This window comes from Amblyomma americanum, chromosome 6, assembly GCF_052857255.1.
Source record: "Amblyomma americanum isolate KBUSLIRL-KWMA chromosome 6, ASM5285725v1, whole genome shotgun sequence".
Taxonomy (NCBI): Eukaryota; Metazoa; Arthropoda; class Arachnida; order Ixodida; family Ixodidae; genus Amblyomma; species Amblyomma americanum.
In genome coordinates this window covers 82,950,600-82,963,265 of record NC_135502.1, presented here as the reverse complement: position 1 = coordinate 82,963,265, position 12,666 = coordinate 82,950,600, and the positions used below count along the sequence as shown (strand labels likewise).

The window sequence follows — 12,666 nt, the reverse complement described above, 5'->3', positions numbered from 1 at the left end:
GGCCCTGTCGCGCCTCTGACCGCGCTGGAAACCGAGCGGTTCGCGAAGTGGCGGTGGTTGCACGGTGTCTGTCGCTCCAGGGGCTGATATGCGTGTACGCACATACGCGCGCGTATATTCGTATGAGGACGCGCACACGCGCTCTTTCGGCATGGGACAGGGGCGTGTACGCGCGCTATATAGGTGAGGACGACGACGCGCTGCTGCTGCATATGAGGTTGGCAGTGCAGGACTCTGTTTATTAATGTCCGCTTTCAAGACGCTATCTCCCCCCACCCTCCCCCCTCAATCGAACCCCTTCAAAGCCTGCGGACACTGCGCCTTGTATATTTCGGGTGGCCGTTCTCCGCAAGTCGGTCCTGCCCAGGGCGACGCGATTCTACGAAGACGGTTGAGAGAACTGTGTCGTCGCTCGGCCGTCGTGGTGTCTAGTGGCAAAGCATGCCGTCCGTTCGGGACGCGAACGTGGATGGAGGAAAGCGGTCGGGTTAAATGCCAGGATGTTATAGCAGGGGTCAGAACGGGAGTATTACGCCAACAGGAAATGAACGACAGTAGAGTGTCAGTATCGCGACAGCAAATTAATGAATGCGCTTAGCGAAGACCTAATAAGGGTGGCGTTCTTCCACGAACGCGTGGGAATGTCAATGACTTGCTGATTGTCTATTTCATGACGCTATTTCATGAACTGATACGGGTTTTAAACGGTGACAAGCGAATCGACGCAGATAAATGAAATCTTTGAGGCAGGCACTAAGACGAACACAGTAACGTGAGCATGCCAATTGGCGGGGCAAAAAAATTATTTTCGCGAGAAGCGTCTTTCTAAGAGCACCGAAAATCTATGTACAACAAGCTTCCGCGAAACAAGCGTCCGGAAGGGCAGAGGCTATAGCCCACACTGCAGGTATGCCATCCCTGCTCGATGTCTGACGTCGCAGGAAAGCCCACAGGGCCAACCCACGCTGTACGATGTGGGCGACCGGTGAATGTCAGCCCTCTTAAGAAACGCACCTCCACGATAATGGCAAGCAAGGCGGCATAATAAAAACGCTCTTAACACCCGGAACATCCTCGCTACACTTTCTCGTCTCCGTTTCATGACGACCCTCCAGAACGCAGAAAGCAAAAGCGAAGGCGTTGTAACTTCAGAGCATGTATGCATGCTCTCGGCCCCTTTAAGCCGAGTTCTCGGCGGGCCGCCGTAAATGTCAGCGGTAGGTCTCCGGGGCGACCGCCTGGCAATGCGAGGCAAGGGGCAGAAGCATTCTCGGCGTGCTATGTCTTTTGCTTTTGCCTCGACGGCGCCACCGAGGCCCTGGGTCCTCCTTCTTTTCGGTTCCGATAGACTGCGTACACTATAGGCGCCCTTCTCAGCGTCTTTATATTGATTTTTCGGTTCGCCCGACCTTTGCTTAGCGCTCGTAAACCTGGGTGAAAACGTCAGGTGAACTACCTTCCCGAGTCGTGGAAGGGTCGTTGTCTCGAGCCTCGACTGACCGCTCGGATACCAAGACAGGCTTCAGAGCCAGAAAAAAAAAAAAAAGATGGAAAAGGCAACTTTCGCTCGCTCCTCGGCAGAGCTGCATGGGAAGCCGTTGAAGCGTGAAAACAGGGCGCCTTCGGAAACGGCTGGGATCATGGAGCGACTTTATATTTCTTTTCTTTTTTTCTCGTTTTTTTTCTAGCTGCTGTCTTCTCAATTGCGGATCCTTGACCTTGGCCGTGCACATCGAGGATCGAAACTGGCTTGTACCAGAAAAGCGAAGGAGTGCTCTATTGTGTATATACATACTTCTTCCTTGCTGAACCCCACCGTATTTCTAGACTGTTAGAAGTCAACACTCTAGCGAAACTGTACTGTAACTGCGTGATAGAAAGCGAACGTAAGCCGCGTGCTTTTTCGCGTTATACATATATTTTCCGAGTGACTGCAATTAGTTTAGGAACCTTCTTAGGCACTAGACGTGAACGGTGAACAGTAAGCTGTGAGCATATATTGGTGTGCGTTTTAAGAGTTTCTGTTATAGAAATGAAAACGTTTTTCTTTTCGTTTCGCTGCCTTGCTCGATTTTCATTCCAAAAATAAGTTTATTTAAACTCGTATACACTCGAACAGCCAGTCATTCAGCGCTGCACTTAATGGGTTCATTAGCGTTGCCCTTTCCAGGGGTCAGCTTTTATACCTCCCGAGAGTAGTGAGGCAGTGAGTGTTCCACGTAATCCGAAATTTCCCAACATAGAAGCGTTTGGTGGCGCGATCGTTTAAAAGCACCTCGGCTATTAACAAATACGCTAGCATTCTCTCCTTTCTATCTTTTCACGCGCTCTTATGCGCTGCTCACTTTCGAGAGTTTTAGAAAAGCAGCCGCTGCTCATATCCGTAAACCGAAGCACAGAAGAAAGAAAGCAATGTCTTGCCACGCACGAGTCTCTAATGAGCATATCAAAAAATCCGCACTAAAAAGAAACGAGTAATCAGGCGGCGGCCGATGTAGTAGTAGTAGCAGCCTACGTGCCGGAGTATACGTTCCATCTACCCACAGGAGATGAGATGCCAGCCGTTCATCACGGACCTGTGACACCCGTGTGATGCGGGCGTGACAGACGCGTGGTCCCGGGCGGGAGCCTTATTCCTTACCTTCGTGGGTTTTCAGGTGCGCTCGCAGATTACAGGCCAAGGCGAACCTCTTTTGGCAGTACTCGCATATGTGGGGCTTATCCCCTGCGTCAGAAGAGAGAAAGGAGAAGGAAATAAGGTTTAATCAGGAGGGCGAACCCATCTCAGGAAGCGCTTAATTGATAACGAGCTATTGCGTATGCGTACGCCAGCAATTTCTGCGGGTATAAAACGATTTATGTACTAAATTCCGAGAAGGAATACATGACTATGTTTGGAACGAAATTGCAAATGGTAACTTTAGTAGACTGCAGCTTGTTACTTACAGCTGCGCTGAGAGCCTTTTCATTCACCTTTTTACATTAAGGATAAACGCCTTGGGCCTTCTTTATAGATACTTACAAATAATACCACAGTGTCACCACCACATCAGCGGCCATCACACGGCTCGACCGCCCAAAACAAAACTGTTTGTTTTCGCTTTATCAAGGGCCCTGCCCACGACTTATTGTCTGCGCACATCATGAAGCCGAGCATGCATCTAGCAGGAACGTATATTTCAGTCACGAAAGTGACCATAATGTGAGGGCTCCTTTGACTGGCTCGATTGATCCAAAGATAACATCGCTGCAAAAGTCAATGGAGCTGAAAAACGTTAAGCGTGGCCGGCAACCAGTTCTACTACCATATTAATTTTCATATTTTTATTCGGTATTAAAATTTTACATCGCAGATGAAAAAAGAAAACATTTCAATGCTGCTTGTATGTTCTTATTTGCTTTTGCGGCCGACATGCAAAATGCCTCAAAATGCCTTCGCGTAACTGACCCGGCCTACGAGCGCCAACGTGCAAAGTCCTAACAGCGCACAGTATAATGAGGCTTCGATTGTAATGCAGACAGCGCAGTATATGCACGCTTATGAGAGAGAAGAAAAAAAGAACGAGCAGAACAGCACCCACATAATCAGAAACAGAGCAGTAAAGTGACGGGAAAGGAGGGGCGAAACGCTACTCTACGGTAACCGGACCGGTTATTACTACTTCAGTAGTTGTGGAACATTGCGCGCCGACAGCGCGCACGCTTCCGTTCACAAGAAGAAGAATAAACGTAGCCTCGATTCGCCCAAAGCGCTGCGCGTGCCGACCTGCGCAAACGAACGGCGCGTGCCACAACCGCGCGTGGGAGGAAAAGGAAGAGGCCGCGCGTCACGCACAAACGCACGAGAGGTCCCCGCGACGACCCTAGCGCCCTCTTTGCGTGGCTGCGTCACTTTCGGGTAGCACTGGCGCAGCCGCTCCTCCGGACACGATGAGAGAGGCGGGAGAGGGCAGCAGCAGTCAGAGGGTGTTCTGATGGCCTCTCAGTGATGGTGCAAGAAAGCCACGGGGCGATGGGGGGCGGGGTGGGGGTGCTCTGAGTACTCCTATCCTTCCACGACTCGAAAGAGCGGGGAACGTCGCCCCCGTGCGAGTGTGGAACGCCACCAATGACGCGCCGTCCACTGAAACAAAGCCCACTGCTCCCGAGGAAACTGAGCGGGGACGGCAGATGGGCGATTTAACCCGTGACGAGGACGCGCTGCTTGAGGTTGATGCGAGGCGCGCGCGCTCCACTTCCGGGGCTGGGCTGCGCAGCCGAGCGACCTCGGGAGCGCGTGCGTGGCACGCTTGCGCCGAGGCGACGCGTGTGCTTTTGCGCAAGGAGGTGTATGCAGAGGAGCAGGTATGTGTAGCGTTCCTGCAGAACATCGATGATTGAGGGGCTGCCGTGCCACCGCGTAGCTGGCTTTTTTATTGGTGAAAGCTGCCCTGCTGCTGACGAGAAGCGAGTTTCATTTACGACTTGTCAATGTATTGTCCGTATTTTCTTTTTCCCAAGCCTTCGGATAATCATATGTGCTGAATTTGTGCGGATGAGCGAATGAGAAAGCGATTGAAAGACTCTGCGCAATTTTTTTTTGAAATAGTCGTCAAAAAAGCAGTCTCGAAAATTAAAAAAAAAACTGACGAAATATTCAAAAATTGAACTGAGTCCAGTGCATGTAACAGTATATCCATGGGTACCACAAGTCCTGGGTACCACCATAATGCCCAAGTGTCACCACAGGCTGGGTACCAGGGTACCCCCAGGGTTATGTCTGCTGGACCATGACTCTTTCCCTACGCATGCCGTGGCTCGAGACGCCTGGGTGTGCTTGTAGGCATCGCTGAGACCTTGTGGTAAGGATACAGCTCCTCCTGCTTCTTAATACTAAGTATTCGCGGAATAAACGTATTATGCTGCTCCTAATTCACAGTAAGCATTTTGCGAGCGCACGGGTGACCGTCTTCGTTCCACTTTCCTCCTTCGGTTAAGCATATCACAGACAAAACAGCAAAAAAAAATGAAACTAAACGTAGCGACAATTGGCCAAGGAAATGAGGGGCATTTATTCGTTCCTGTCACAGCTGCCATTAGTTCTCAAATTCTTTTTATGATTAGCTACAGCCACCTCGTTTCGTTCTACACGTGCAAAACCAGACGCAATCCGTTTTCAATGCCCGGAGTTCAGCGTCAGCCATACGGGGCCCCTCCGTCCCTGCGGTGCCGGCAGTGACACTGACCAGCACTAACCACGCGCTGTAATGACGCGCGAAGAACCGATAACCATACCGTAGCCGCCCATATAGGCCCGCATGTCTCCGCTACCCAGCATCCACGTCCAGCACTGCTGATGCGCCGGAGAGCGAGCGCCGTCCGACGCATGCCCCACAACCGTTGGAGCGAAACGGCGCCTCCTCAGACGTTCCGAGAGAGCGCGCCCGAGGACAGAAACCCGCTCTGCATCGGCCGCCGTGGGCAGTAGCTGCAAACGGTGGAGCACGCGAGAGCCTCATTTATTGTAATCGGGGGGAAGCGCCGAGAGGTATGGCAGTAGTCGCCGCCGTGGTGTAGGCGCCTGTACCTTGGGAGGCCGAGAAAGAAGGGAGGGAGGAGGAGGAAAAATTGCCCCGGCAGCGAGAGCCTCGCGGCGAGAACAAGCGCGCGAGAGAGCGACACGCCGGAGCCACCCGTGTTACACAAACGCGTGCACACGCACGCACACAGCCATAGGAGGGGAGGGGTGGGTTGCGGCAGGCCAGGCGACGCGCCGGTGGAAATTCGGACCGCCTCGAGTACTAGTAGTAGTACGCGGCTGCTGGTGCGTCTCTGTGCGGCGGCCGCCGCTATCGAGGCGACATCTCGGCGACGACCGTGCCCTCCCCTCTCCCCCCTTAAGTCTGGTCCCGAAATCGCCGTCGATCATCATCGAGGAGCAGGAGGCGCGCACAGAAGCGTCGCGACGGCCAAGCCCCGAGACACGGCGGCGTCGTCGTCCCTCTCCTGACCGGAGTCGTCGGTGTCGCATCCCCGAGCTCCTTGCTCTTGCTGCTGGAGCGCGTCGCTCGCGGCACTTTTGGGAGCCGCGGCAATTAACCGGAGGAGAGCAGCAAGAGCAACAAGAACGAGAAGAGGACAGAGTCGAGGACAGAGCCCGAGGCAGGGGTGGGACGGCGAGGTGAGGGGACACATTTGGCCGGGGCTCTATGGTTATGTCGCGGCGGCCGCGCCCCCTCATCAGGGATGCGCTACGGAGAGAGGGAGGGGGAGTCTAGCTTGCGCTCTCTCCGGGTGCGGCGTGCGCTTACGCGCGCGCCAGTGTCCAGAGGGGACTTCGGCGGCTCAATTTTCGTGGCCCCTCGTAGAGCCAAGGCAGGAGCGCGACCCGCCACGGTGACGCCCAGAGTTCGCGGGCCCGACTGGCGCCGACGCGTGCGCCTCTTGAGAGGGGAGGCAGAAGGGAAGGGAGATGAAGGGAGGGTGGAGACCCCCGCGTGTGTGTCCGGCTTGCGCCGGTGCGGTGGAGATAAGGCACGTTCAACGGTGAGGAACAGCGGTGTTAACGTGCATAAGGGCTTGCGTTGAACGGGCTATGAAGGGAGAGGAACCGTAATACGGCGGCTGTAAATCACTTGTAATTTTAAGTTTGGTCACAAGAACAAGGCTGACACGCGGGACCGGTCTCGGCGGTGTGGTATGGGTTTTAACTGAGTGCGATGTATTGATTCTGGAACAAGGCTGCTTCTGGAACAAGGCTGCTCGATTATAGGCTTCATCACGACGTGAATAAAACGGTTCCTATTCCGAACAATATGAATAAAATAATGCGTTGCTTCCGAGATAGAACACAATGATGTTTATGTTATTAATTAATTCGTGACCAGTAAGTGAACAGGCACCTTCGGTGGTTTTTCGAGGCTACCGCATTAATGAAACTTACACCGCAGGTTTTTCACGCGTTCCCGATTACTTCCACCAAATATGGCAGCAATGCGGCATTCCATTTCGGTGCGAATCTATTTTGAATTCCACCATTTCCGTGGCATCAGTTCGGACGGTTTCTACGGGCAACACCCAATTTCCGACGCCGCAAATATTCCCCGCACGTTAATGCCGGCTCTCCACTTGAGTAATGAAATTTCGAGCCTTGTAGGTCGTCGCACGGGCTTCGCTGAGGGACACATTGTTTTCAGTCGCAACTTCGGTCATTCAGCACGCTTACGAGTGTTTTTCCCGTAGTATTTGTGACGTCATTGCTGCCTCAAAGCATTGTCTCTGGCCACGGACCTACTTAGGATTCGGTTTGCTCTTTTCGCTGTTTTAAAATGGTTCTACGTTGTATTTTGAGAAAAGGCTTGTTGTCGTGGAGACAAGGGGCTCTAAGGAATGCGACGGGCCTATATCAACTCAAGATATTGAAAAGCCCCAAGGTCGCCCTCTAAAACGGGTATGTAGCTGTCATGTTACGTAGTCAACATAACTTGCATGCCCGAGAATGTAGCAAGATAACTGATTGAAAGAGGGAAGCGGAGAAGATTGAGGGGCATGTTGCCCAAAACTCCGTAAAGGGTGCTCCTCATTTTGTATTTAAGCACACTAAGTGAGTTGTGACATTTAATCCACTCATCACGGACTAAGACGTTCCCGATATCCTGCCATGGAGTTCATTCTCCTCCTTCCCGAGTCGTGCTAAATAACTCTAATTTCTACTGAATCCGGCTCTGGCCGCACCATTGGACCCTGGGTCATTAGTAATGCAGTTGATTCAAACGCCATACCATTGCAATGCTTGCGTTTCCAAAATGACGACAGAAAGGGACATTCATGGATACCTTCAACTGATTACACTAACCTGCAACAAGAACATCAAACTTGCACCATAGAGAACCGTCTTCTACAGCTCAACACTCGTATCTGATCGAATCGGCGTGGAATACTCGCACGGGACATTTCGATGACCGGAGACTGTGTGCCGCCGGTCCTGTATACGCTGGTACTGTCGAATAAAACGAGGGGCTGACCGCAACCACAACGGCCGCAAAAAAAAACAAAACAAAAAACGTCGACGTCGAAACAACGCAAGAAGGTCCCTCTAATGCCAGGTTATGAAGAACACTGGCGGCATGCCTGCTCCGCGAACTACGCCGGCTGCCGCAGTCTCAGCGCATAGGGTTCCCCCTTCTTTGCGCATAGTCCTACACCACCTGCACGGACCGGGGAAGAGAAGAAACCACCTGCGCATTTGCGAGGACATTCTGCAGCGCCCAAGCTGCGTTCTCTTGCGAAGAGAGGGGGGGCCTCCTTGCGGTGATACCCAAGCTTCGACAAAGTGCGGACCCTGCAATTTGGACCCTGCCTGCCCCGCGGCCGCCGCGAGCCCCGCACGTTCGGACTTACTCTACACGCCGCCAGGGCGCGCAGCGCCAAGTGTTGACGACGAAGTCGACAACGAAGGCCTCTCCACGGCATCACCTGCGCTGCAGTAGCTGGCGACGCGTTGTGCGCGCAGGGCGCGAGACGCCCACTTGGCCTCGCGCTGGACGATCGGGCACCCGTTTTTGGTCGCGCTTGAAAAGATCTAGCGTGTTATCTATAAATTTCCCTTTCTTTATTTTCTTCTTTTCTCATCCGTCCTCGAACGCTGTCCCCTCTCTCTGTCCGCGCATTGCTACCTGCCAGTTGAATGTGAAACGCCGTGGTTTCGTTGCCTTCATGTAACACCTATTCAAAGGGGGACAACACATCCGCCCCCAAAGGTGCTGCGTTGGAGAGGTAGCAACTATGGATGTGTTCTATTCTTATTGTTCAATGTCATTCTTTCCTTTCTTTCTCTCTTGTACCCGGCTGGCAGAAGGCGGCGGTTAGCTGTATTCGTGCGACTCCTTGTATCCACAATCTCCCATCTGTATAGGACTGCTTCTGTTGCCTTGCTTTCTGCATAAAGGTATACGCATTAGATTCCTCCAGGCATTGTCTTCGCTTTGTCTATAAACGTGCTTATTTTCTCGGTTCCTTATTGGATAGGCGGGCTGCATGTTGTAATCTGAATGTCGGAAATCCACGTTTCCATGAAACCGAAATAGCTGAGGAGAGAAGACTTTGTATTAGAGACTGCCACGCAGTCCTATAGGACAGTCTATGCGGAGACATAAGGGACAGTTATGCACTACTTAAGTGTGGCATCTAGCAAAATATATACACATTAAAAAAAAACAGGGCATGACTTCAAAGCAGGTCGTAACTGCTTCCAAGACACCAACGAGTCTGTGTGGTGACTCGTTAGTGCGAAGGGCATCCGACTAACCAGCCACACGCCCCACGGAATTAACGGCTCTAAGGCATATGAGGCACCGCTCACTGCTCGACGAGATGCAGCCAGTGAGAGCTGTCCAATTAGCGTCCACCAAGCGCAGCTCACGATGATAAAGAATGGAGCAGCGAGAGAGACAAGCTTTCGGCGCAACCTCATCTGCCTCCATTACCCCGCTCCCAACATTCGCACGCACATAGGGCCGGTCCCGGGGCATTTCGCAACAAGGCACGGTTCCTCCGAACGAAACAATGTACGCACTACCGCGCCGCCGCCGCCGAGGACTCCCACTTCTTCAAAGCGAAGGGGACAATAAGAAAAAAAAAGGAAGGAGGAATAATATAAAGGGCAAGAAACGCGCAAAGCGAAAGCGAAAGGTTGAAGTGCATCCACGCGCGAGCGAGCGCACGTGCGACGGCGTATACTGGAGAGCGCGAGCAAAATTGCCGTACACCAGGAAAAGCAAAAAAAGAACAAGCAAAGCAAGACAGAGAACGTGCCTCGCTCGCTTGATGCCGCAGCGGCGCGTGTAATGCTATTCACGCCGAATTGCGCCCGAGTGCTGCTCCACAACAGGTTCCGTCTCTTCAAGCGCCGGCAGCGCCCCCTCTCTGCCGACGGTGGGCGCACAAAGCACTCTCTGACCCAATGAGACACGCACGTATTCGTAAGGGCGCAACAGGAAGAAGAAGCGGGTGCGAGTCCTTGTAAGGCAGTCGCAGGTAATTGCGAGTGTCTCCAGCACGCGGTGTTATGTATACGCACTTAACTTGTCACCCCTCGGAATAATGCGTTTCCAGACGGGACTAGCATTACGGCGTTCCGACGCCAGCAGCTGCGTTCAGTAGCGCATGCGCGATAGCGCGCTGTTGTTCCGTTTGAAAACGGCGGCGACTCGCTCCTGTACAGCTTTGGCGCTGCGGTGCTGTCTTGTGTGCGTTTGTACGGGTTGCATTTCTTCACTCGGTGCTCAAGACAGACGACTCTAAGGAAAGAGGGATTACGTAGTGTTTCGACGACGCAAAGACCTTTCATTTCACTCCAGTTCAAAGCTACGCTGCGGGGAAAGTCAGAGCTCGACCCTGTTTGAATTTCAGCGGCCGCTGTATCGCCGGAGACCGCTATCTCAGTCGCGCTCGGGCATCGATGGATTCCAGCTGCAGGCTTGCTATGGGAGAAGTAACCCAAAAATTTGCTTACTGCGTAGAGTGGCGGCTTGCGCAAACCTTGGAATACAAGATAACAGGCCCGGCGTTTGAAGGTAACCTAAATGTACTGCTCTAGTGCGGCATTTGTGACGTCCTCAGGTGAGGCTTGCTGCACTCCTTAAGTGCTTACTCGTCGCTTTGGAATGTCTGATACGGAGAAAAAGTGCACGCTAAGCCTCCGTGGTTGCTAATCATTCGTGTTCTGGGTTAGCAGCTATGAACATCTTCCATGCTAGGTTTTATGAAAACTGTGTGCAGAGGTTTAGTACGCGCTCCGAAGTGAAACGTTTGCAGCACAACCTGCCTCTTAACGCAGCCTAAATAGCTCCAACAGCACCATCGCAAGCAGATTATTAAATCTGCCCCACGACAGAGGCCCGGGAATCTCGCACATCTTACGGGCAAACCTTGCTGCCACCTAAACGCCTTTATCGAACATGGCTGTCAAAATCGGAGGCGAACGTTGGGAAGTGCGCGTTCTTTGTGCACGGTTTCTGTTGCCCTTAGACTGAAACTTGTTTCTAGAAGCGCTGTCAAGCTTTTCGTCTGCTTCAGCGACCAATTATGCACTCTTTCTGCTTTGACATTGTCACCAACAACGCACCATCACGTTATAGCCACCCGAAAGCGGGCTTCTCCGCATGGTTTGGCAGAATGTTTGGGGGCAATTGGGAGTTTGCGCCCTCAGAAACATCCAAATGTGAGCTCGCGCGAGTGTGGGAGCAGGAAAAGCCGCTGTGCACGTGCACATAGTCCTATGCGCGTACTTGCAGCGTTAGCAGCAACAGCAGCGCCATCGTATTGGCGGGAATACAGTGTGCTACGTGTTATGTGGGAAAGCCTTCTTGCGGATCTGCTTGCGACGTTTAGTGTGAAGGCAAATCAAACGTGAGCCAAACGAACGCACTCCACGGTCTACGTAAATGAGCAGACACCTTTGTCAGTGTTTTCTGCATCGCTATAGAAGGTACTCTTGAATTAATTTTCTCGCATGTCTCGATTATTGAACATTGCAAATAGGGCACGGTAAAGGAAAAACATTACAGCTGAAAGGCAAATGCGCGTTGCATTCCATCCGCGCGCCTCAGTGAATAATTCCAAAGTAGGAACCAAAACAAGATGCGAATCGCATTTCGCCGCGCCCCGCTTCTCGTCATCTACGTTCTGGCATTACGCCACACAATTAACACGTGGTCTAAATTGGAAGAAATGGGTATATCACTCCGCATCTGAATTGCGAACGCTACCCGAGTCCGCCGTGCTCACTACTTCTCCGGCATTAAGATTCCTATCACGGCAGCAGCAGCACGCAGCCAACCACGTGCGAGAGTCTTTATCAGAACCAACGGTCTGTTTCGCGCGAATTCCGTTCTGTGCGTACAGCCGTAGCACCTTCCGACGCGGCGAATCCGGCCGCGAAGTGCGCGTGTGCGAGCAATAAACAAAAAATGTAAATAATTGCGACCGCACGTGTCGCCCACGCAGCTCAGTCGGCACGCGGCGTGGCGACTCAGCCCCTTTCGTGTCAAAATCTAAGGGAAAAGGGCCGCCCACCCGCCGACGACGAGACGACAACGAGCACCAGCAACCGCCTTCAGTTCGCGAGTAAAAAAATAAAAAGAAAAAAACACGCCACCGTGCTGCTGGCTGCCTTCTCGGCGGTGGCGGCAGGCATAAAGCAATTAGTGCCGCGGGGAATTGCCCGCTTTTCTTCTCCTCAACGGCGGGCGTTTCACGCGCGGTGTAACGCATCGTCGCCTCCATGCAGCGGCTCGCAATGCGCGCCCGCGCACGAGCACTCACGTCGCGGTCGGCAGATAAGGATCCACCACCACCCCCCTCCTCCCGTCTGTAGCGTGCGCGCTACTCTTGGAAAACACGCGCGCTCGCACGAAGCCCCCTCGTGGCAGCCGGTGGACGCCGGCCCTGCCGCGATTTGCCGACGTTCCAGCGGCGCCTAAGCCCGACGTCCCGATCAGCAAATGGCGAGCGTGCCAGGTCAAGCGACGGACGACGCGGCAATTCGCTAAATCCCTTTTATTAGTGCCCGCGAGTGACGGACCCGGAGCTGGCCGGACAGACCTCCAACGGGACCTCGACAGTCCTGAATAAGCTGTACACGACGACGAATGGTGGCGAGGAGGAGGTTCGCAAACAGGAAGAGGC

The 12,666-nt window shown here is 53.1% G+C and overlaps 1 protein-coding gene across 2 annotated transcripts in view; it reads right to left on the bottom strand.

Annotated features, from left to right (window-relative positions):
* LOC144093804 (uncharacterized) overlaps positions 1-12,666 on the bottom strand; it is a 114,903-nt gene that overhangs the window by 20,666 nt on the left and 81,571 nt on the right. The window contains exon 7 of one of the 2 annotated variants that reach the window (XM_077627509.1): positions 2,642-2,725. The exons of the other annotated variant lie outside the window; for it this stretch is intronic. Within the exon in view, the coding sequence (XP_077483635.1) occupies positions 2,642-2,725 (84 nt within the window). The remainder of the gene's footprint in view (positions 1-2,641; positions 2,726-12,666) is intronic. 2 annotated transcript variants of the gene reach the window in all.